We start from the raw sequence: 26,265 nt of genomic DNA, 5'->3' as shown, positions 1-26,265 counted from the left end.
AGGCGTTCCCATGGTGATGGGGACGCTTCTAGTTAGAATATACTACAAACTGTGTACATGACTGCCCCCTGCTGCCTAGCAGCATCCGATCTTTTACAGGGGGCCGTGATCAGCACAATTAACCCCTCAAGTGCCGCACCTGAAGGGGTTAATTGTACTATCATATCCCCCTGTAAGAGATCAGGGCTGCCAGGCAGCAGGGGGCAGACCCCCCCCCCCTCCCCAGTTTGAATATCATTGGTGGCCAGTGCGCCCCCCCCCCTTCCTCCCTCTATTGTAATAATTCGTTGGTGGCACAGTGTGCGCCCCCCCCCCCTTCCTCCCTCTATTGTAATAAATCGTTGGTGGCACAGTGTGCGCCCCCCCCGCCCCCCCCCCCCTTCCTCCCTCTATTGTAATAAATCGTTGGTGGCACAGTGTGCGCCCCCCATCGCCCCCCCCCCTCCCTCTATAGCATTAACAACATTGGTGGCCAGTGTGCGGCCTCCCATCTCCCCCCCCCCCCCTCCCGATCATTGGTGGCAGCGGGTTACTAGCAATAGTACAATAGTAAAAGATTCATACTTACCTGGGAGCTGCGATGTTCGTGTCCGGCGGGAGCTCCTCCTACTGGTAAGTGACAGTTCATTTAGCAATGCGCCGCACAGACCTGAGGCTGTCACTTACCAGTAGGTGGAGCTCCCGGCCGGACACGAACATCGCAGCAGCCGGTAAGTATGAATTTTCTACTATTGTACTATTGCTATGTAACCATGGCAACCAGGACTGTAGTAGCGTCCTGGTTGCCATGGTTACCGATCGGAGCCCCAGCGATTAAACTGGGACTCCGATCGGAACTCCGCTGCCACCAATGATGATGGGGGGGGGGGGGAGATGGGAGGCCGCACACTGGCCACCAATGTTGTTAATGCTATAGAGGGAGGGGGGGCCGATGGGGGGCGCACACTGTGCCACCAACGAATTATTACAATAGAGGGAGGGAGGGGGGGCGCACACTGTGCCACCAACGAATAATTACAATAGGGGGGGGGGGCCGCACTGGCCATCAATGATATTCAAACTGGGGAGGGGGGGGGGGGGTCTGCCCCCTGCTGCCTGGCAGCCCTGATCTCTTACAGGGGGATATGATAGTACATTTAACCCTTTCAGGTGCCGCACCTGAAGGGGTTAATTGTGCTGATCACGGCCCCCTGTAAGAGATCGGGTGCTGCCAGGCAGCAGGGGGCAGTCTTGTACACAGTTTGTAGTGTATTCTAACTAGAAGCGTCCCCATCACCATGGGTAACGCTTCTGTGTTAGAATATACTGTCGGTTCTGAGTTTTCACAAAGTGAAAACTCAGCTTTGAAAAAGCTTTATGCAGACGGATCTTCGGATCCGTCTGTATAAAAACTAACCTACGGCCACGGATCACGGACACGGATGCCAATCTTGTGTGCATCCGTGTTCTTTCACGGACCCATTGACTTGAATGGGTCCGTGAACCGTTGGCCGTGAAAAAAATAGGACAGGTCTTATTTTTTTCACGGCCATGAAACACGGATCACGGATGCGGCTGCAAAACGGTGCATTTTCAGTTTTTTCCACGGACCCATTGAAAGTCAATGGGTCCGCGAAAAAAAACGGAAAACGGCACAACGGCCACGGGTGCACACAACGGTCGTGTGCAGGAGGCCTAATGATAATGATCTAGGTGCGCAGGTCCCCCAAGCCATCCAACTCAAATCAAGCAACTTTGAGGGCTCACTGGCTCTTAGTCAGATGAGAGCTGGTTTTAAATGTCTCATAGTGCACAAGGCTGCCATTGTAAGGTATGCTGACTGTGCCTGTCTCATGGATAGGTTGTTGGCTTGCACATACCCGGCTTTTGGCATACAGCCTTTGTGTGAATGTCTGTTATATGTTGTTCATTGTGTGTTACAGGTACTGTGTTTCTCCGAAAATAAGACAGGGTCTTATATAAAATAAAAATCTCTGAAAAAAGGGTTAGGGCTTATTTTGGCTCCATGGACATATTTTATATGGACACATGCCAATACAGAGCAGTCCCTGGACAGTGTTTATATTAAGTAGGACTATAATCCCCCTAATCCATAGGAATGCACCCATATACTGCAGTACATGGGTGCATTATTATGGATGAGGGGGGTTATAGACATATTTTCCACACATTTTTTATTCTGTTACCGTATATTGCCCCTGAGCTGTCCTTACCCAAGGGACCTAGGCAGCAATCTACGGTACCAGGGAGAGCAGATACGGCACGGGAGAGATGTAGGGAGATCCTCCTGCTGCCTCCTTCATGTAAGTAAGAACTTGCGGGCTGGCGGCAGTACAGGGCATACGGAGAAGCCGCCAGCTCGCCCAACGTGAAAGTGAAGGGAAGCGCGGGCTGCCGGCATAATTTAGCATTTAGTGAAGCTGCCAGCCCGCCCGTCAGGTGCTGCTTAGTGCCGCGCTGCCCGCCCAGTTTCATGGCAGCTCAGGAGCCATTAGTGAGCACATTTCCCCCACCTTCCCTTTATATAAAATAAAATACGGCCGTATCTAGGGCTTATTTTTGGAGTAGGGCTTATATTTTAAGCCTACTCCAAAACCCCTGCAAAATAGCGCTAGGGCTTATTATGGGGGTAGGGCTTATTTTTGGGGAAACACAGGTAATGATTTATTTCAAAAATAATATAGTATCTATAAAAAGAAATGATTAACAATAGGTAGGAAAATACTTATAATAAAAGTTTATTAATGATAGGTAAAATAATAACTATAAAGCATAAGAAGGTTTGGATGATAGATAGCATGATAAGGATTAAGAGAAGCTATATATAGCAATAAGTGAGAAAAGATTATAGGTTTATTTAGTGATTAAAAAAAATCTAGAATATTCGCTATTATGAAGATATAGCATTAAATTCTAGATCTTCGCGAATTCTCAAAGTGCCCATATTCGCGATAAAAATTTGTGATTAGAATATTGGTGCTTAACACTAATGAAGAATAGCGATGAGCGGCAGGGACAATCTTCGAATTCACGATGTTTCGCAAATATTTGGTAGAATATTCGTCATATATTCGTGATTTCGAGATTATTTTCGTGATCGCGAAAAATCGTCAATGTAATATTTGCTTAATGCGCGCGAAATACAGGCGTGGGTCACTATAGCTACATTTTTCAAGCTGCTAGAAGTTTCCTGAGACTGGAGAAAATGGTCGGCACGGCAGAACATTACGATAGCTTTATATGCAGATACAGTGCTCCAATATATTCGCGATTGCGAAATCGGCACCAATGATGAGAATATTTTGGCGCACTACGTGCAACTTCACATGTCAACAGGTCTGACTACCTATTAGTGATTGGTGCACTAAGTATTGTTGTGAACTTGTGACATCACAGCGCTATGTATGTATGGACAGCTACACTATATCACTATCTAACCTACACTGACTATCTGTATTATATATATATGAGCTAACTAACTATCTAATGTAATTACACAGGAAAGCACAGAGCACAGCAATGTCACTGCTCTCTGTCTCAGATCTGCAAAATACTGCATACAAGGGCTGCTGGGGAGGTTCTTATATTGTAAGGGGTCGGCAACTTTCCTATTGGTTGCTAGGGATGTTGCTAAGCTCAGACAAAGACATTGCAGCCTTCTCATTGGCCCACAAGCAAGAAGGGAGGTTACTGATGAAAAGAAATCTAGAATATTCGAAATTCCGAATATATATCACTATATTCTAAATATTTGTGAATTCTCCAAGTGCCGATATTCGCGATTAATATTTGCGATTCGAATATTCGCGCCCAACACTAATGAGGAACAGAAGGTGATGAGAAATTGAGAAGTACCTGCCTCAGCCAAACCCTTGTAGGCACTATTTTAGCAGAACTGTATAAACCCCCATCCCTTTAGGAAGGAGGGTCTGTTCAGTGTTTTACTATGTACCACACACTGTATACACCCGCATGTTCTATGTTATCTGTACTCGTTACTGATGCCAGGTTTCATGCCCTGTATCCTCTTTTCAGGTTCCCAGGTAACTTGTGATCCCATAATCTTCCAAAATGGCAGAACTGACCGAAAAAGTAACCAAGACCCTGAATAAAACCACCCCAGGACTGCAGATCTGGAGAATAGAGGTAACCACTATTATTTGTATTGTCATATTGTTATCAAGAACTCTGGCAGGGAGACATTAAATTCTCTTTGTTTAGTGCCCAGTCCATTGTGTTCAGGGGTTTGGTCCTCCCGTCCATTGTGTTCAGGAGTTTGGTCCTCCTGTCTATTTTGTTTAGAGGTTTGGTGCAACTTTACATGGTGTCCAGTGATGTGGTGCTCTTGTCCCTGGTGTCCAGTGGTTTGATGCTCCTGTGCATGGTGTCAAGTGTTTGATATTCCTGTCCCTGGTGTTCAGTGGTTTGCTGCTCTTGTACATGGTGTCCTGTTGTTTTATGTTCCTGTCCATGGTGTCCAGTGGTTTGCTGCTCTTGTACATGGTGTCCAGTGGTTTGCTGCTCTTGTACATGGTGTCCAGTGGTTTGCTGCTCTTGTACATGGTGTCCAGTGGTTTGCTGCTCTTGTACATGGTGTCCAGTGGTTTAAAGCTCCTGTCCATGGTGTCCAGTGGTTTGATGCTCTTGTACATGGTGTCCAGTGGTTTGATGCTCTTGTCCATGGTGTCCAGTGGTTTGATGCTCTTGTCCATGGTGTCCAGTGGTTTGATGCTCTTGTACATGGTGTCCAGTGGTTTGATGCTCTTGTACATGGTGTCCAGTGGTTTGATGCTCCTGTCCATGGTGTCCAGTGGTTTGATGCTCCTGTCCATGGTGTCCAGTGGTTTGATGCTCTTGTACATGGTGTCCAGTGGTTTGATGCTCTTGTACATGGTGTCCAGTGGTTTGATGCTCTTGTACATGGTGTCCAGTGGTTTGATGCTCTTGTACATGGTGTCCAGTGGTTTGATGTTCCTGTTCATGGTGTCCAGTGGTTTGATGCTCTTGTACATGGTGTCCAGTGGTTTGATGCCCTTGTACATGGTGTCCAATGGTTTGATGCTCCTGTACATGGTGTCCTGTTGTTTAATGTTCCTGTCCATGGTGTCCAGTGGTTTGATGTTTCTGTACATGGTGCCCTGTGGTTTGATGTTTCTGTACATGGTGCCCTGTGGTTTGCTGTTCTTGTACATGGTGTCCAGTGGTTTGATGCTCTTGTACATGGTGTCTAGTGGTTTGATGCTCTTGTACATGGTGTCCAGTGGTTTGATGCTCTTGTACATGGTGTCCAGTGGTTTGATGCTCTTGTACATGGTGTCCAGTGGTTTGATGCTCTTGTACATGGTGTCCAGTGGTTTGATGCTCTTGTACATGGTGTCCAGTGGTTTGATGCTCTTGTACATGGTGTCCAGTGGTTTGATGTTCCTGTTCATGGTGTCCAGTGGTTTGATGCTCTTGTACATGGTGTCCAGTGGTTTGATGCTCTTGTACATGGTGTCCAGTGGTTTGATGCTCTTGTACATGGTGCCCTGTGGTTTGATGCTCTTGTACATGGTGCCCTGTGGTTTGCTGCTCTTGTACATGGTGTCCAGTGGTTTGATGCCCTTGTACATGGTGTCCAATGGTTTGATGCTCCTGTACATGGTGTCCTGTTGTTTGATGTTCCTGTCCATGGTGTCCAGTGGTTTGATGTTTCTGTACATGGTGCCCTGTGGTTTGATCCTCTTGTACATGGTGCCCTGTGGTTTGCTGCTCTTGTACATGGTGTCCAGTGGTTTGATGCTCTTGTACATGGTGTCCAGTGGTTTGATGCTCTTGTACATGGTGTCCAGTGGTTTGATGTTCCTGTTCATAGTGTCCAGTGGTTTGATGCTCTTGTACATGGTGCCCTGTGGTTTGATGCTCTTGTACATGGTGCCCTGTGGTTTGCTGCTCTTGTACATGGTGTCCAGTGGTTTGATGCCCTTGTACATGGTGTCCAATGGTTTGATGCTCCTGTACATGGTGTCCTGTTGTTTGATGTTCCTGTCCATGGTGTCCAGTGGTTTGATGTTTCTGTACATGGTGCCCTGTGGTTTGCTGTTCTTGTACATGGTGTCCATTGGTTTGATGCTCTTGTGCATGGTGTCCAGTGGTTTGATGCTCATGTCCAGTGATTTGATGCTCTTTTACATGGTGCCCTGTGGTTTGCTGCTCTTGTACATGGTGCCCAGTGGTTTGATGCTCCTGTCCATGGTGTCCTGTGGTTTGATGTTCCTGTCCATGGTTTCCAGTGGTTTGATGCTTTTGTACATGGCGTCCTGTGGTTTGATGCTCCTGTCCATGGTGTCCATTAATTTTGTGCTTCAGTCCCTGGTATCCAGATATTTAGTTCCCCAGTCCCTGCTCTCCAGTGCTGCTCTGTCCCCAATCTCTAATGGCTTTATAGTATCACATTTGAGGAAGAAGGATTTTGTGTGTTCCCTGTCTAGATATGGAGACACATGGACCATACTCCTCTACCTGCACTTCCCCATGTCCCTGATTGTGTTCACCATTACTCCATTTACTATAGTGAAGGTCTTAGGTTCACTCCAAGTGTTGCCTATAGATTTTTCATCTTCTTTGACCTTTCGTTTCTGAACTCTGCTCTTAGAACATGGAGATGGTTCCTGTTCCAGAAAAATCCAATGGAAACTTCTTTGAGGGTGATTGTTATGTCCTCCTCATGGTGAGTACAGCCTTCATTAAAGGAGTTCCTTACCCTTAGCATGATGCTTATGTACCAGCCCAGCGTTCCCCCAGAGACGCCCTAGCTTTAAAGGGGGAGTTTGATTTCATGTCAATAAATCTCAATCACTGTATCCAGGAAAACTGCCATTTTCATGATCTTTGTTTGCTGTCAGTGAAGTGAAGACGCATTTACATTCAGAATAGGTAAACCTGCACATAAGGAATACTCCTCTCAGCTGAGAAATGGATACAATTCTATCCAGTGTAGAAAATCCTCTGTGAGCAAAACATCCTGGACTCCTGACTGATACATTGTAGCAAACTACCAGAGAGATGCCTACAGCTGCTGCTGCTGTGTTCAGCTTACAGATCATTGGTTAAGCAGCTGGATACAATTGTATCAACTTCTCCATATCCACATTCCCTGACAGGAAGCAGATGTCTTGAAAATAGTTAGGATGTGAAATATAAAATCTATTAGAAAATTGCAGAAGTTTTCAATATAAAATCCACAGTTCTCATCTGATCCAGACTTAATGTCTAGTCCGCCTCTTGTCCAAATAACTGTACCAGTTTTATAAATGACCCCCCCCCCCCCGTCTTCCAGTAAATTCCATCTGTATTTTTCCATGACAGACGCATAAGACGAGCAATAACTTCTCATATGACGTCCACTTCTGGATCGGGAATAATTCCTCTGTGGATGAGCAGGGAGCAGCGGCCATTTACACCACACAGATGGATAGCCACCTGGGGGGAGTCGCTATCCAGCACCGGGAGGTCCAGGGATATGAGAGTGATGCATTTAAGGGATATTTCAAACAAGGCATAGTGTGAGTATGATCAACATGGCATCCGCCTTACCTACATTCAATTGAGTGCCGACCACCGGGGGAGGATCCACATGTGTAAGACAAAGTTCCACGCTCCGTGGTCTGGAGTGTGGGCTGCAGTTTTGTGTCTATGACACCGGCTGACCTGTTACATGTGCACTTGGCAGCTGAAGGCATCTGTGTTGGTCCCATGTTCATATGTGTCTGCATTGCTGAGAAAAATTATGTTTTTGTATATGCAAATGAGCCTCTAGGAGCAACGGGGGCGTTACCATTACACCTAGAGGCTCAGCTCTCTATGCAACTGCTGTGCCCTCTGCACTTTCATTGACAGGACCAGGCAGTGCAAATGTCATCACGTCTGCCTGGCCCTGTCAATCAAAGTGCAGAGGGCGCGGCAGTTGCAGAGAGAGCAGAACCTCTAGGTGTAATGACAACGCCCCCTTTGCTCCTAGAGGCTAATTTGCATATTTTGTAACTTCATTTTTCTCAGCAATGCGGACACATATGAACATGGGACCAACACAGATGCCTTCAGCTGCCGAGCGCACATGTAACAGGTCAGCCAGTGTCATAGGTACAAAACTGCTGACAGATGCCCTTTAACAGCAGCAGAAGCAAAAAAAAAAATGTTGAACTGTACCTTGAAATTTAAAGATCTAGCGGCGGGAAAACTACTTACGTAATACTCCTCTTTATATCAGATATAAGAATGGCGGAGCGGCCTCTGGAATGAAGCAGGTGGAGACGAACACGTACAACATAAAACGTCTGCTACATGTCAAGGGGAAGAAGAACGTTTTGGCTGGAGAGGCGAGTGATATTATCGCCATGAAAAGTCTGATGTTTGGAGATGAGACGTGCAATATAATACCACAAAACTTATCATGGTTTAGGGGGCGTGAATACTTTTGCAACCATTTTCTATTGCTCAGGAACACCAAAAATGTTATTTGAAGCAACTTTGCAAAAAAAATAAAAAATTACAACTGCCATTCTGTGTATACGGCTACTGTGCAGTCTTTGTGTCTCCATGGTTACAGACTACAAACAAACCCTGTGCGGTCTGATCCTGCAGTCATGTGTCACTCCGATCCGTCCATCAAGAAGAGGGTCACGTAACGTCAGGATCTGACTACACAAGGTTTTGTTTGTAGTCTGTTGCCGTGGGAACGCTCAGGGCTGCGAAGGAGCTTTAGACACAAAACGGTTGGAGATTTTTAATCACTGCGATGTGCAAAGTCGCTTCATTTGATATTGTAGATGCACTGGAGGTATAAAAAAATGATTGCAAAAATATACACGCCCTCTGATTGGCGAGTGTAGTCAGAAGACCAAATCCTGCCAACCAGTACAATAGGGAATATAGCTCGGCAGCCCATGCCATTCCTCATCTCAGCCTGCATTACTCATCAGATTTTTTTTCTCATTTTGTTAGCTAGAGTACCCCTTTAATTCATTCTTTCTCCCCCAGTTCAAAGGGTTCACTTCCAGTTTATATGGTGTAGGAAAAATTTGCTGCAAGAGATAAAGCCCTGACCTTTGTGTCGTCCCTCTTCTAGGTCCCTCTCCAATGGAGCAGCTTTAATACCGGTGATGTCTTCCTGGTAGATCTGGGGAAGCTGATTATCCAGTGGAACGGGCCGGACAGCAACAGGATGGAGAGACTGAGGGTAAGGGGATCCGAGAACAGGAGGAAGAAAGGGCGCCCTCTAGTGTCTTACTGCTGAGGAATAATATGGTGGCCGACATGTTGCAGTGCAGACCGTTCCCTAGTTGTGATTCCGCCTGTTAACGATATGAGCTGCCTTGCAAAAATTTTCAGGCGACACAGCAGCATCATGGGAGGTCTACGAGCTGGGGCACTGAAACATTGAACCATTGTATGCGGTCTGTTCGAATTTTCAGGTCCCGTAACTAAAATTGGAAAATCCCTTTAAATGTCCCAATCCGCTAAATACCATAGCACCAGTGGGTTTCTCCTATGGGACGCCCGCCGTAGATAGGTATTTCAGTGTTGAATTGTTTTAGGGTATGAACTTGGCAAAAGACATCCGTGATCGTGAACGTGGCGGGCGCACCCATGTCTACGTGGTTGAAGGTGATAACGAGGAAGCGTCCCCGAAACTGATGGAGATTCTTATGCACATCCTGGGCCAGAGAACAGGAATAAAACCGCCAATATCTGATGATGTAGTGGACAGTGCAGCAGCAGGAGCAATAAAGTTGTATCAGTAAGTGACAACCCCCCTGCCCCCCCAGAGATCATGGCTGTCTGTATGTTCTTTATGTTTCCTGTACTACCTGTTACAGTACGGTGTCTACATTGTAACAACTCAGAAAATATACCTGCCTTAAAGCGAATGTGACATCACAAAATGTTGTTTAAATCAAGTTTTTATGTTAAATATTTTTTAATTTTCCATTTTCTTATCTAGATTTAAAAAAACAAATCTTAAAATTCTGCAGTTTTCACACTGACTACTACGCCTAAAATAAGTCAAGTAGCCTCATGGGCCACAGACGCAATGGACAGAGGGGATCTCGTTGACTTTGATGGGAGGTTTTTCTAGGCAGGGAGGGGGAGTAGATAAGCTGTGATATCACCTATTGTGAATGCACGATCCTGTGTTATCTATACAAAGGTCATATCTGTCTTTACAATCCTGCCTGTGGTGATGATGAGATGACTACTGAAAAGTGATCTGTACAGAACTGGAAGTCTTAAAATATTATTAGGCCTGGGGCTCAGTGAGAAAACTGCAAAATTTTTGCTTTTTAGTTTTCAATTTTTTTTTATTAAAGACATCAAAATGACAAACTTTACATAATCTCACATTGATGTTCTGTCATGCCACTGGACGTGGAATGTCTCAAATACAGGAGTTTTATACACGTATTATAGTTGCAATTATCATTAAGACAATGGAGAGTCTACATAAAAGACAAGGCATTATGCAGAGACATAATTATGTGATACATTGACAGAATAAACGACACCAACTTAGGGGGGTGTCAGAGGGGTAGGGGGGCTTATAATGGAGATTTAGTGGGTTCCCCATCTCACACAAGGGACTATCGATCTGTAAGGCTCCGACCTTTGAACTAATCGCTTAAAGCAAGGTGTCTACATCGTTTCCTGTGGAATAGGTGAGGGGGACCTGCTATTCGTTCTAATCTGTAGACCTGATCACATTTCAGCTGCCACTGGGTTACAAGGGGGAGAGTCAGCTCTGATTTCTACTACGCAGGCATGCTCAACCTGCGGCCCTCCAGCTGTTGCAAAACTACAACTCCCAGCATGCCCGAACAGCCTACAGCTATCAGCCTACAGCAGGGCATTGTGGGAGTTGTAGTATCCCTGCGACTACTGTTCTTGCCACTGGACAAATGTGTTGACCCAGGCGTTTCTCATCCGCCGTCGTAATCTCGCTCCCATTGAGATAAGAAGCTAAAGGTATGCGGCTTGTGTTCAAAGTTTTCATTTTGGTGACATGGAAGATGAAAACAAAAATCACCAAGAATTCTAAAAATATATACTGTATATATGTTTAACATAAAAATGTGATTTAAAGAGCATCTGTCAACATGATCAACCCTATTAAACCAGACATGCTGCCTGATAGGGTTGATCATGCTGATTATATAAACTATTGGTAAGATACCTGCGATTTTAGTAGGGGGTCGGCTTGAGCCCTTGGAGCACTACTTTTGTAACACCCCTCACTTCCCCTCCTTCTTGATTGACAGGGATAGACAATCAAACAAAGGGAGGGGGGAATGTTGAGAGCAGAGGGGTGTAAAAAAACAACAACAGTGCTCCAAGGGCACCAACCAGCCCCCTGGTGCTCAAACCAGTTCATTTGCATATTACTATAAATACAGACATCTCAGCAACAGTTCTACTGATAGATGTAACAAAGGTATCGTTTTAATCAGCATGATCAACCCTACCAGGCAATATGTCTGGTTGAACAGCAGGTCATTCTCAGATGGCATGTTCCCTTTATGGCGGAACTCCTCTTAGTAGTTATTTTAGCAGCAGTGGTCTCCAGGTCATTGTTATTTGAGGGGAGAAAGTAAAAACAGTTTGTACTCAAAATCCTCCGCAGTAAGGAAGGAAACATTTCAGATTGATTCTTTTTATCTCCACTTTCTTACTCAGAGTAACAGACAACAACGGAAACCTGATGGTGCAAGAAGTGGCCACCAAACCATTAACCCAAGATCTGCTGAGCCATGATGTGAGTCCTCTACCCACTGAGATAGACAGACAGACAGATAGATACAGTAGATAGATACTATAGATCAGGAATGCTCAACCTGCAGCCCTCCAGCTGTTGCAAAACTACAACTCCCACCATGCCCTTCTGTAGGCTGTCCAGGAATGATGGGAGTTGTAGTTTTGCAACAGCTGGAGGGCCACAGGTTGAGCATGCCTGGTATAGATAGATTAGATAGAGAGATGGACAGATAGATATTAGATATGAGATAGATAGATACTATAGATAGATAGATAGATAGATAGATAGATAGATATGCATCGGGCGGTCGCGCCCCAGGGCCCTCCTATATCGCCAGTCCAGGTGTAGGAATGTTGCGGCCTAAGGCTACTTCCACACTCGCGTTTGGTGCGGATCCGTCATGGATCTGCACAGACTGATCCGTTCAGAAAATACAACCGCCTGCATCCGTTCAGAACAGATCGTTTGTATTATCTTTAACATAGAAAAGACGGATCCGTCTTGAACACCATTGAAAGTCAATGGAGGACGGATCCGTTTTCTATTGTGCCAGATTGTGTCATAGAAAACGGATCCGTCCCCATTGACCTACATTGTGTGTCAGAATGGATCAGTTTGGCTCAGTTTCGTCAGACGGACACCAAAACGCTGCAAGCAGCCTCCAGACTGGAATGGAGACGGAACGGAGGCAAACTGATGCATTCTGAGGGGATCCTTTTCCATTCAGAATGCATTAGGGCAAAACTGATCTGTTTTGGACCGCTGAGCCCTGAACGGATCTCACAAACGGAAAGCCAAAACGCCAGTGTGAAAGTAGACTAAAATGTCTCTTTATGTGTCACGGTGCTCCTACCTGGATATAGCTGGACCCCAGGCTTTGGCTCCGAAGCAATAAATAGGGGGAATAATTGAGGGATTTGAAGAAATAACTTGAGTCCAGACCTTGAGATGAAGTTCAATGGCAGCTTTACTTGAATAAACATTTTTCAAAACTGTTTCAGGCTTTGTCTTGGTTCCAGCAGGCTTTAGCATTAAACTGGCAGGCAAACTCAACTGTGCTATATCCTTCTCTCACTCTGCTGTACTGACAAGCTGACTTGGAGTCTTTGTTTCCTCTTTATGCTGCACTTCACTCTTGTAGTCGGACTTATGTTCAGCCAAAAAGTAGGTTAGAATCCTGGCAGCTCCAACATGGAGTCTCAACCAGAACAAACTAGAACTGCCCCACCTTCTTTCTGGTAGCAAGCAGGACTGGCCCACTTCTGCCCAAAGGGGAGAGAATGGAATGGTGAGTTCCATTCTCTGTAATAATAGCTCTGCCATTTACGCTGCCACCTGCTGGTGAACCAGGCACATTACATGTAATAAGCAGTTACATAACAAGATTATGAATTCACATTGTGGAGGACCTGGAAAGACATACATAAGATGACATTATATTAGCCCATTAGAGATAGTAGCAGGGTGCAGTAGTGGTAACACCACCCTGGGGTGTTACAGATATAAGATAGATACGATAGATAGATAGATAGATAGATAGATAGATAGATAGATAGATAGATAGATAGATAGATAGATAGATAGATAGATAGATACATAGATAGATAGATAACATCCATATTTCTTGCTCCTGGCAGGACTGCTATATCTTGGATCAGGGTGGAATAAAGATCTTTGTATGGAAAGGAAAAAATGCATCAAAGGAGGAGAAGCAGGCGGCCATGCAGAGGGCGCTGGTGAGTGCGGTCCTGACGTGGGGTGGACATCACCCCGTGTTACGTGTCGTCTGCGCCTTGTACATATGATCTGGGGCCCCTGTCGCTGCTCTTCTTAGATTTGCTCTTTTTCTTTCACCTTAACAGAATTTTATCAAAGCCAAGAACTACCCCCCGTCCACGAACGTCGAGGTGCAGAACGATGGGGCCGAGTCAGCCGTATTCAAGCAGCTTTTCCAAAAATGGACCACAAAGGATCAGACTGTTGGGCTCGGAAAAACAAGCTCCGTTGGTAAAGTGGGTAAGTACATTACAAACGTGGTGGGGGAGGGGGTGGATTTATTGGCACAGCAGTACAGAGTATTTTAGGAAGGACATGTGCAGATCATGTGTTATAATTAAGAGGTGAGAAGATCAGGGTCTGCAGCAGCACAGAGTATTTCAGTGGAGGGTGGCGCTGATCTTGAGGGGGGCAGTGACCTATCCATGATGATGATGACGATGGTCAGGGCTGGGTTTCATCCATGTCTAATCTTACAATGCAGCCAAAGTGGAGCAAGTGAAGTTTGATGCGGCCTCGATGCACGCCAAACCTGAGGTGGCCGCCCAGCAGAAGATGGTGGATGATGGATCTGGAGAAGCAGAGGTAATAATATACGGTGCACAGAACCCTCCCTGACCAGGTTTGCCTTCCCCTTGGGTGTTCGGTTGGCGGTTCTTTCTTCGTAGACTACAGCTGGCCGTACTCACGAGATTACAGTCTGCTGAAACAGAGGATTTTATCCATTTCATCGATGATTGAACAATGACTGACGGCAGATTAATGTCTGTCAAAAATCAGACCGGTCGGGTTGGGATGTTTTGATATTGTGGTGAAGCACCATGGAGACAGTAAAGTCCGCCATGTCCCTGGGGTGGGTCCTACCGATCACTGATGGCTGCATTACCCTGGGCTCCCTCAGGTGTACGGCAGGATTATATCTGCCATGTCTGCGCCTACAGGTCTACAGGATCGAGGACCTGGAGCTGGTGCCTGTGGAGAAGCAATGGGTCGGACACTTCTATGGTGGGGACTGTTACCTGATTCTGTACAAGTACCTGGTGAACAATAAGTACCATTATATCCTCTACATATGGCAGGTGAGAAAGGGAGACAGATCTATTTCCTGTCAATCACATTATCTATCTATCTATCTATCTATCTACCTGTTTTATAATGGGAATTCAAAAGATTTAAGAATAAATAAGCTTATTTAGGCTAAGTGAATATACAGGTGAAACTCCAAAAATTAGAATATTGTGCAAAGTTCATTTATTTCAGTAATGCAACTTAAAAGGTGAAACTAACATATGAGACTCATTACAGGCAAAGTGAGAGATTTCAAACCTTTATTTGCTATAATTTAGATGATTATGGCTTACAGCTTATGAAACCCCAAAGTCACAATTTTGAGGTCCCCTTTGCTCAGGGGGTATGGATTAGTTAGCCGACTAGAGTGTGACACTCTGAGCCGAGAATATTGAACCTTTTCACAAAATTCTAATTTTAAAGGGAATCTGTCACCTCTTTTGACCATATAAAACCGTTAACATAGCAATGTGCAATAAAGTACCTTCATTCCTGCAGGTGTCTTCTTTCTTTTATTTAACTTTTCATTCTTATTAAAAAGCGATTTTTCAGATATGCAAATTAAGTCTCAAGGTGCCCAGAGGGGCGTTATTACTCTGCTCTAGTGCCCCCCTGCAGTGCCCAGCCCGCCTTTCTTCCAAGCCCAGCACACCTCCTAAGAAATAAATGTCCTCCCGCATACTTGCCGAACGGCGGCGCCCCCTCCGCTACGTCATTTAATTTATTCACTGCACCGTCCTTGCTTCCTCTTCTCTTGGCCTACGGCGGCGCTTCCTCCCCACTACGTCATTTAATTTATTCACTGCACCTTCCTGGCTTCCTCCTCTCTTGTCCTCCGAAATCCCGCGCAGGCGCAGTATCGCTGAGTGCCTGCACCGGTAGGATACTACTGCTCCAGAGGGCAACAGCCTCAATAGTGTCACTGGGCATGCGCCGAGCCCAGTGATGTAATCAGAGCGCTGTTGCCCTCTGGAGCAGGAGTATCGCACAGGCGCAGGCACTCAGCGATACTGCGCCTGCGCGGGATTTCGGAGGACAAGAGAGGAGGAAGCCAGGAAGGTGCAGTGAATAAATTAAATGACGTAGTGGGGAGGAAGCGGCGCCGTAGGCCAAGAGAAGAGGAAGCAAGGATGGTGCAGTGAATAAATGAAATGACGTAGCAGAGGGGGCGCCGCCGTTCGGCAAGTATGTGGGAGGACATTTATTTTTTAGGAGGCGTGCTGGGCTTGGAAGAAAGGCTGGCTGGGCACTGCAGGGGGGCGTTACTGGGCACTAGAGCAGAGTAATAACGCCCCTCTGGGCACCTTGAGACTTCATTTGCATATCAGAAAAATCACTTTTTAATAAGAATGAAAAGTTGAAAAAAAGAAAGAAGACAGCTGCAGGTAAGAAGGTACTTTATTGCACATTGCTATGTTAACGGTTTTATATGGTCAAAATAGGTGACAGATTCCCTTTAAGTTCCATTAGTGAAATAAATGAACTTTTGCACGATATTCTCATTTTTCGAGTTTCACCTGTATTTGTTTACTAAATGTGATTAAAACCATGTAAATACAGACAATTGACATACAGAATCCCATCTCTATCTATCTAGCTACATGTAAGGTACCTCATATCTGTCTAAGCTTTTACATGGCACAACGTTATGTGCACACAGGGCCGCAATGCCACCCAGGATGAGATTGCAGCTTCTGCATATCAGGCAGTGAACCTGGATCAGCAATACGATGGACAACCAGTTCAAGTGCGAGTAACGATGGGGAAGGAGCCCTCACACCTCATGGCCATATTCAAAGGGAAGATGGTGGTGTACGAGGTAAGGGGAATCTACTGACCACGGCACTGACTGCAGGTGCCACGTAGAGTACTAATGTCTGTGATCCCCAGGGTGGTACCTCCCGTGCTGAGAGTGACTACACTCCTCCTGAGGTCAGACTGTTCCATGTGCACGGCACCAATGAATACAACACCAAGGCCTTTGAAGTCCCAGTCCGGGCGTCATCTCTTAATTCTAACGATGTGTTTGTCCTGAAGACCAAGGGGACCTGCTACCTGTGGTGCGGCAAGGTAGAGCGAACAGCCACTCTCCTCTTCTGACATGCCTGTGTTAGGAAATCTGGAGCATCCTTTCTTATATCTCTGCATTGTCTCATTCCTCTGTTATTCCTCCTGGAAATTTCTGAATGTGCAACATCTTTTTTTCGTGTTGCACAGGGATGCAGTGGTGACGAGAGAGCTATGGCCAAAAACGTGGCTGACATCATATCCAGAGGAGAGAAGGTGGTGCTCGCTGAGGGACAGGAACCATCTGAGTTCTGGTTGGCACTAGGCGGCAAGAGCCAGTATGCCAGCAGTAAGAGGTAAAGCCTGCTATGAGCACTCTGTCATATATAATAAGATACCCATGTAGTCGAGTCCATGTGTTCACTCTGGTTAATAATAGGGTTAGTGATGTCACAAGTTCACAACCCCCAGCATAAATGACAAAATTCCGTCTGCCTGCAGCAGCCACCAGGGGGAGCTCACTGCATGTTGTGCGGTTAGTGAGTATAATGTACGCAGTCTGCAATAAGCTCCTGAGCTCCCCCTAGAGGTGGCTGCAGGCAAACAGAAATGTATTACAAATCTGTATGTCTAGGCAGGGCATTGGGAGCTCTGTATCCGAAAAATGGGGCACCTTTGGATATAATCTGTGGAAAAATATGCATTAGCTACATGTAGATTTTGAGGCAGGTTTTGCTGTGAATTTCATCTCTAGGGTAAACATGAAGTTGAAAGGCTGAAATACACTTGAGCTGTTTTCAATGGGAAAGAGACATCGTTCACACGGCCAATATTTTAATGCTGATTTTTATTAATTACCGCCTTGAAGGGGTTGTCCAGGATTTTGATATTGACTGACAGTTGATCGGCAGGGGTATTAGGAGTTGGACCCCAACCGATCAAATATTGATGACCTATCCTGAGAATAGATCATCAATATTAAACATCCAGAAAACCCCTTTAAAGGGCATCTGTCAGCAGATCTGTACCTGTGACACTGGCTGACCTGTTACATGTGCACTTGGCAGCTGAAGGCATCTGTGTTGGTCCCATGTTCATATGTGCCCGCATTACTGAGAAAAATGAAGTTTTAATATATGCAAATTCGGCTCTAGGAGCAACGGGGGCGTTTCCATTACACCTAGAGGCTCTGCTCTCTCTGCAACTGCAGCACCCTCTGCACTTTGATTGACAGGGCCAGGCAGACGTGATGACATTTGCACTGCCTGGTCCTGACAATTAAAGTGCAGAGGACGCGGCAGTTGCAGAGAGAGCAGAGCCTCTAGGTGTAATGGTAACGCCCCCGTTGCTCCTAGAGGCTCATTTGCATATATTAAAACTTCATTTTTCTCAGCAATGCGGGCACATATGAATATGGGATCAACACAGATGCCTTCAGCTGCCAAGTGCACATGTAACAGGTCAGCCAGTGTCATAAGCACAAAACTGCTGACAGATGCCCTTTAATACAAATCAATGTCCCGTAATTTACCCCTTTCCATTGACTGGGGAGTGCACCATCACAAATGCTTTTTGAATGCCACAATACATTTTACATTTTTTTGCCGTGTGAACATAGTCTTATGGTACATCCACACGGGATGTGAGTTGCTGCAGAAAAATCCACAATGGCTTTTGCTGCGGATTGCAAAGGGTGAAATCCACGGTGTAAATCTGCTGCATCAGTTGACAGGCTGCGGACACAAGGTATGCACTGCAGGCCTGTTTATGCTGTGTGAGTGGATGACATCCGGTTATTCGCATCCCCTTTGCCTGTATTGTGACATGCCACAGACTTTGCTGCGTATCCGTCCCTTGTAGCCAACGCAAAAGGCAAAATCCACATCCTGTGAACCTAAAATCTGCACCACAGGTCACGTTATCTGCAGATTCTGTTGTGGAAATTTCCTGCAGCGTGTGAACGAGATTTTTTTTTAAATCTCAGTTTGCTGCTGCGGTATGCACAGCAGAATTTCCGCATGCAATTTTGCAGCATATCCACCCGATGCGCTCATCCCTTAAGGTATCCATGAATGTATCGATCTTGGTGTCACTTTGTAACAGAATATCCTTTTGTTCTAGGCTGCAGGAGGAAATTCCAGATATCACCCCACGTCTGTATGAGTGCACCAATAAAACCGGGGTGTTCCGTGCAACTGAAATCTCAGATTTCAACCAGGATGATTTGGGTGAAGACGATGTCTTCCTACTGGATGCTTGGGATCAGGTAAGATGAGATATTCCCAGTGTCCACAGTTAGGTCGCAGGTTGGTTCCCTGGAACTTTCATATTGATAGCCTTTCCTTTAGCGAGGTCTCCTATATTTTATTGGTGGGAATAAAATTGCAGGCATTGAACCCCCTCCATCAGCAGAATGAAGGATGCCGACTGGTGCGGAGCCTAATGGTGACGTACGTGGTGCAGTCCGGCCACGGGATCCACATGCAGGTTACTGAAGACTGCAGGGCAGCACCTGTACTTCAAATGGCAATGATTGGATCCTGCGACCAGACGGCTGAGAATAAGGACACCCTGAACATGTTTTCTGTTTCAGTTCTTCTCCATTTTCAAGATCTCTCTGCTTGCTTTCAGTGAATGTGTAAGCTGGCCTAAAAGGGGTTGTCTGACTGCTGCAAATATAATTTATAATGTAGGGAAAGTTAATAAAGTACAAGGCACTTACTAATGTATTGTGATTGTCCATTTTTGCCTCCTTGATTCATTTTTCCATCACATTATACACTGCTCGTTTCCATGGTCACGACCACCCTGCAATCCATCAGCAGTGGCCGTGCTTTCACACTATAGGAGAAAAGGATCGGCCACTCTGGTGGACGGGACCGTGGGAGTCCGCATAGTACAACACTTTTTTCCTATAGTGTGCAAGCACGACCACTGCTGCTGGCTTGCACAATGGTCGTAACCATGGAAATGAGCTGTGTATAATATGATGGAAAAATGAATCAAGCAAGAAAAGGAGGCAATATGGACAATCACAATACATTAGTAAGTGCCTTGTATTAGCTTTATCTACATCATAAATGCCAATGGCAGAAGTGAGAGAATCCCTTTAAAGGGGTATTCCCACCTGAGTCATTAATGGCGGAGATCAGAATACTGCTCTTCTGTGACGGCCATGATGGCTGGAGTGACACAAACAGGACAGCGCATTCCACTCAGCTGTTCCCGTAACTCCAGACCTCATGCACACGACCGTTCCATTTTTTGCGGTCCGCAAATTGCGGATCCACAAAACACGGACGCCGCCCGTGTGCCTTCCGCAATTTACGGAACGAAACAGGCGGCCCATTGTAGAAATGCCTATTCTTGTCCCCAAAACGGACAAGAATAGGACATGTTATATTTTTTTTCCGGGCCACGGAACGGAGCAACGGATGCGGACGGCACACGGAGTGCTGTCCGCATCTTTTGCGGCCCCATTGAAGTGAATGGGTCCGCACCCGAGCCGCCAAAACTGCGTTTCGGATGCGGACCAAAACAACGGCCGTGTGCATGAGGATTGGAATTGTGATCTCAGGCATGACCGGCTAAGACAGGAATACCCCTTTAAACTTCTCATAGTTGAGGGTTTGTTACACTTGTATCTAGTCTGTAAGGTAATCTGTTTGATCTCTAGACTAGAACAATGTATCAGGGCAGGTAAAATGTAACAAAGTATCAGAACAGGAAAGAGATGTGTGATTCACAGAGGATTGTCCCGACTGGATACAACAGCAGCAAATCCTCATCTCAGACAAGAATCTGTACAGCTTTTTGGCCTCTGGGTGCAAGCAAAAATGTTCCCATTCACTGAAAGAAAGCAGAGATATAAGAAAAAGTCAGGAATTTTAATACAAAGGGGAATGTATTAAGAATGGCATTTCTTTAACTAGTTGTAATTTTTTTTTTTTTTTTAATGCTGGCGTTCCATGTGCCAAAATTAAGTGGCACATCTCGGGAGGTCCGTCTACCAGAAAATGAAATCTAGGAGCTGGCATAGATTTCTGGTGTAGCCCCCCCATAACGGCGGCCATATTGGTTGCCTGCCAGATTTTTCTGAAGTAGATATAAGGAAAACCAGATTTTTTTTATGAGAAATCTTTATCGGTTCCTCGCAGGTCTTCTTATGGATTGGCCGAAATGCAAATGAAATCGAAAAAAAAAAACGCAGCAGTCACAGCTCAGGAGTATCTGAGGACTCACCCCGGCAGTCGTGATATCAACACTCCAATTATTGTGGTGAAGCAGGGATTCGAACCCCCAACATTCACAGGCTGGTTTTATGCATGGGATCCATTCAAATGGGAGGTATGTGCTATGCCCAGATCCAGGCTGCTGGGACCTCCAGTGATCTGTCTAGAGCCCAGCAGCAAGTGTTCTAATCCCCTGCAGCGCCCCTACAGGGCAAATGAAGCGTTACACAGTTCTCATTCAAATTTATGGATGGTTTATGTAATGCACAGACGTGCTGAGTCCTCCAGGGAGCGAGACACTGTTTGCAGTCACTGTTTGCAGACCACCCTCCAGTTATTTATTCAGAGTGAACCAAGAAGATTTTTATTTTTTTTATTGGGTTTTCTAAACCAGAAAACCCTATAATCAGAATGACTATAAAAATCTGATGTCTGGGTTATCAGCTGAATTTACAGGTCTAAAGCCTGCAGCTCCATTGTCCCCTATGACAAGCCTTCCTGTCCCATGAGGTTATCCAAATTTCCATCCAGATCCCCACTAGCTCCCACAATGAGGAATCAACCCTCCGTTGGCTGCCAAGATCATCTGAGGGATCCCCAAACCAGGGCTTGATAAACATCAAAGTGAACACTTTCCATTCGCTCCAGTTATTCCACGGGTGATAAATTATTTCATATTTTTTACAGAACACAAAATCATACGAGGACTTGAAAGCCGAACTTGGAAATGACAACGCCATTGAGGATATCTCCAAGGCAAGTATCGTACGCAGACCTCTAGATGACAATTACAATCTGTAAATTGAATTAGCATCCATTTTAAGGTGGAAATACTGTTATTTCTGCAAGATACAACAGTTCAGAAATCCCTCAGTCACCAGAAAAACCATCTAGTGTAAAACAGTAAATGGTCAACAGGGAAGAGGGGGATGCAGCTGCAGCTTTTCGGTCTGTATGGGCTCATGCACGCGACCATCGCTTGTTTTGCGGTCTGTAAATTGCGGATCCGCAAAACACGGATTACGCATTTTGCATAACAGAACGTCCGGCCTATAATAGAACTGTCCTTTCCTTGTCCATAATGCAGACATAAATAGGACATGTTCTATATTTTTGCGGATGCCATGGAACTGACTTCACAACAACGGTCATTTCTGACATTTACTCCTCTATCTGTAACAGGAATTTGACAGGACTCAACTGGACTCTTTTACCTCCCAAACAAACTTTGGGTCTATAGCATACCAGGTCTTACCAGCTGAGGCTCTGACTAATAAGACTGCAGAGGAGCTGCCTTCCGGAGTGGACCCCTCCCGAAAAGAGGTGAGGGGGCTGTCGTCTAATAACTGTGATATTGAACTGTATGTGCAAGGGGAATTGGAAATTAGAGACTAATATACAGAACATCCCTATACTGACAAGATAAATACAATTAAAATCCCTGCTACAGGATAAAATACTGCCTCCTATGTACAAGAATATAACTACTATAATACTGCCTCCTATGTACAAGAATATAACTACTATAATACTGCCTCCTATGTACAAGAATATAACTACTATAATACTGCTCCTATGTACAAGAATATAACTACTATAATACTGCTCCTATGTACTAGAATATAACTACTATAATACTGCTCCTATGTACAAGAATATATCTACTATAATACTGCCTCCTATGTACAAGAATATAACTACTATAATACTGCCTCCTATGTACAGGAATATAACTACTATAATACTGCTCCTATGTACAAGGATATAACTACTATAATACTGCTCCTATGCACAAGAATATAACTACTATAATACTGCCTCCTATGTACAAGAATATAACTACTATAATACTGCCTCCTATGTACAAGAATATAACTGCTATAATACTGCCTCCTATGTACAAGAATATAACTACTATAACACTGCTCCTATGTACAAGAATATAACTACTATATTACTGCTCCTATGTACAAGAATATAACTACTATAATACTGCTCCTATGTACAGGAATATAACTACTATAATACTGCCTCCTATGTACAAGAATATAACTACTATAATACTGCCTCCTATGTACAAGAATATAACTACTATAATACTGCTCCTATGTACAAGAATATAACTACTATAATACTGCCTCCTATGTACAAGAATATAACTACTATAATACTGCTCCTATGTACAAGAATATATCTACTATAATACTGCCCCCTATGTACAAGAATATAACTACTATAATACTGCTCCTATGTACAAGAATATAACTACTATAATACTGCCTCATATGTACAAGAATATAACTACTATAATACTGCTCCTATGTACAAGAATATAACTACTATAATACTGCCCCTATGTACAAGAATATAACTACTATAATACTACCTCCTATGTACAAGAATATAACTACTATAATACTGCCTCCTATGTACAAGAATATAACTACTATAATACTGCCCCTATGTACAAGAATATAACTACTATAATACTGCTCCTATATACAAGAATATAACTACTATAATACTGCTCCTATGTACAAGAATATACCTACTATAATACTGCCTCCTATGTACAAGAATATAACTACTATAATACTGCTCATATGTACAAGAATATAACTACTATAATACTGCTTCCTATATACAAGAATATACCTACTATAATACTACCTCCTGTGTACAAGAATATAACTACTATAATACTGCTCCTATGTACAAGAATATAACTACTATAATACTGCCCCTATGTACAAGAATATAACTACTATAATACTGCCTGGGGTCTCTTATTTCCAGCTATAGGCTAATATAATGTCTATGACAATGACGGCCATCAGTTCTGTCTCACACACAGGAGTAGATACACGTCGTGGTTCTCTAGCTCTCGGTAAGTCATCGGCTTGGAGTGGCGGCTCGGTCACCTTCATGTTTTTTGTTTCAGGAATATCTGAGCAATGAAGAGTTTACGGGAATATTTGGGATGACGCGTGACGAGTTCCAGGCTCTGCCAGAGTGGAAGAAACAGAATCTGAAGAAAACAAAAGGACTGTTCTGAATGCGCTTTCTACTTCTCTTCACTTTTGTCCTATAAAACGTCAACTTTTCTGTTTTGTCCCCAAGAAGAAATAAAAAATAGGAGATGGCTATATCCGCAGCCTGGGAATGGCGGTGTGCAGATCAAACGGGGATCCTGTCAATTCAGTGTTTTAATGGAAAAAAATAAAAATTTTACTGTTAAAAAAATAAAGAAAATTTCCCAGTGTTTTCCAATGTTGCCAAGTCAGGCAGTACCCCATAGACTATGATCATTAAAGGGGTTCTCACACTTCTGCAAGTGGCATTTATTATGTAGAGAAAGTTAATACAAGCCACTTACTAATGTATTGTGATTGCAAGCACGACCACCACTGATGGATTACAGGGTGGTGGTAACCATGGAAACGAACAGTGTAAAATGTGATGGAAAAAGGACTCCAGTACAAAGAAGGCAATATGGACAATCACAATACATTAGTAAGTGCCTTGTATTAACTTCCTCCACATGATAAATGCCATTTGCTAAAGTGAGACAGCCGGGAAGCACTGTCTGGATGTGACCTGTATTTCCCGGGCTGAACACTGCGCCTGTGACATGCATTCAACTAAACTGGCCTAAAATTATGAGGACAGTGGAGGCCATTTAAAAACATTTTGTCAGTGTTTGGTGTAAAAATGGTGCACGACCCCCTTTTTTGAATGCCTGTGCGACCCTATGTTGTCACATAGGTGTTTTTATGGCGTGTTCGACACATGGGACTTTGCCCTTGACAAATTTACCAACAGTTATGCCTGGAAATAGGCGTACAAGTTGGTGAAAAATGTCGAGTTTTTCCACCAGGGGCACGGACTGCGGAAAGCAAATCTTTCAGCAGCAGAGCCAGTGCAAAAAACATAAAAAGCCGGTCTTTGTAAATGACCCCCAGCATGGAAGCCCCAGGACCCCTAACGCAGTAGGTCACAGCTGGGTTCTGTGCACTGTCCACGGTTCTAGACTAGTTCTGCAAATGCTCCCTCTGTGAAAGAAATCCCATGAAGCATCTGTCTCAAATCATTAAAGGGGTCCTCTCACTTCAGTAAGTCGCATTTATCATGTAGAGGAAGTTAATACAAGCCACTTACTAATGTATTGAGATTCTCTATATTGCTTCCTTTGTAGGCTGGATTCATTTTTCCATCACATGATACACTGCTCATTTCCACGGTTACAGACCACCCTGCAATCCATCAGTGGTGGCCGTGCTTGCACACTATAGGAAAAAGCCTCAGCCTCTCTGGTGACCGGGAGCACACATAGGCTGGTGCTTTTTCCTATATTTTGCAAGCACGACCACTGCTGCTGGATTACAGAATGGCCGTAACCATGGAAACGAGCAACGTATAATGTGATAGAAAAATGAATCCAGCCAGCAAAGGAAGCAATATGGATAACAACAATACATTAGTAAGTGGCTTGTATTAACTTCCTCTACATGATAAAAGCCACTTACTGAAGTGAGACAACCCATTTAAGGCATAACCCACATTGGTCCTGTAATGGTATGGCCAAACATGACAAATGCTACACATCTGCCACAGCAGATTTTCATGCAGCAAATGCAGCGTTATACAGAAACAGCAAAGCAAATGAGTTTTAGCAATTCTCACCTGCACACTGAAACAATATCTGCAGCAGAAAATTACCTAGGGATAGAAATTGACTTATAGATTACAGATCAGCAGCATCTCAGTCTTCATATTCTTTGCCATGCAGAGTGAAATCTGCATCAAAGCAGCAGCATTTCTGCAACAACCAAAAAATTGCACCATTTGGTGCATCTTTTTCTGTTGCAAAATCCAAAGCATTTCAGTCATGTGTGGATATACCCTATGGCCAGTGTCACACAAGTATGTGTAATGTCTGCATTTCCTGGAATGAACACTGCTCTGCTCCTCTAACCCAAACTCGGTGCATCATCATAATTTATGATGCTGCAAGTAAATTCCCAACAACAGGTCTACTGTACATAACGCCGTCAGTACAGTACAATAGGTCCACAGTCTGGCAGGAACTGACAGCATCTTTATGAGTGCTGATCACGGTTTGGTTTTGGAAATGCAGCCATCCCACGGAGCGCTCGTCTAAAATTAGTCTAAGGCTATCTGCACAAATTGCGGAATTGCAATGGAAATTTGCTGTAGCAACTCCACGAGGAAATCTGCAGCGGTAAATCCACACGAAGGCATGCAGATCTGCCTGCGGACAAAAGTGATTTGAGAAGAAAATAAGACAAAACAAGACACATCTCGGTTCCCTTGTTCTCCTGCCAATAGGTAGCCTGGATGCAGGACGAGACACGGCCACTAGCCTGGACGCAG

The 26,265-nt window shown here is 44.5% G+C and overlaps 1 protein-coding gene across 1 annotated transcript in view; it reads left to right on the top strand.

The window, feature by feature from the left end:
- The window catches only part of VIL1 (villin 1), a 37,680-nt gene extending 13,549 nt beyond the window's left edge, over positions 1-24,131 (top strand). The window contains 20 exon segments of the mRNA XM_040441265.1: positions 4,036-4,146; positions 6,635-6,709; positions 7,348-7,544; positions 8,249-8,357; positions 9,107-9,217; positions 9,576-9,778; positions 11,710-11,788; positions 13,426-13,524; positions 13,651-13,804; positions 14,049-14,149; positions 14,506-14,643; positions 16,293-16,451; positions 16,523-16,702; positions 16,850-16,995; positions 18,761-18,905; positions 20,797-20,844; positions 20,846-20,986; positions 21,559-21,627; positions 22,054-22,194; positions 23,813-24,131. Of these exon segments, the coding sequence (XP_040297199.1) occupies positions 4,072-4,146; positions 6,635-6,709; positions 7,348-7,544; positions 8,249-8,357; positions 9,107-9,217; positions 9,576-9,778; positions 11,710-11,788; positions 13,426-13,524; positions 13,651-13,804; positions 14,049-14,149; positions 14,506-14,643; positions 16,293-16,451; positions 16,523-16,702; positions 16,850-16,995; positions 18,761-18,905; positions 20,797-20,844; positions 20,846-20,986; positions 21,559-21,627; positions 22,054-22,194; positions 23,813-23,926 (2,484 nt within the window). The 5' untranslated portion in view covers positions 4,036-4,071 and the 3' untranslated portion in view covers positions 23,927-24,131.
- Positions 24,132-26,265: the final 2,134 nt, after the last annotated feature.

Source organism: Bufo bufo, chromosome 7 (genome assembly GCF_905171765.1).
Source record: "Bufo bufo chromosome 7, aBufBuf1.1, whole genome shotgun sequence".
Classification (NCBI taxonomy): Eukaryota; Metazoa; Chordata; class Amphibia; order Anura; family Bufonidae; genus Bufo; species Bufo bufo.
This window is presented reverse-complemented; position numbering and strand designations above follow the sequence as displayed.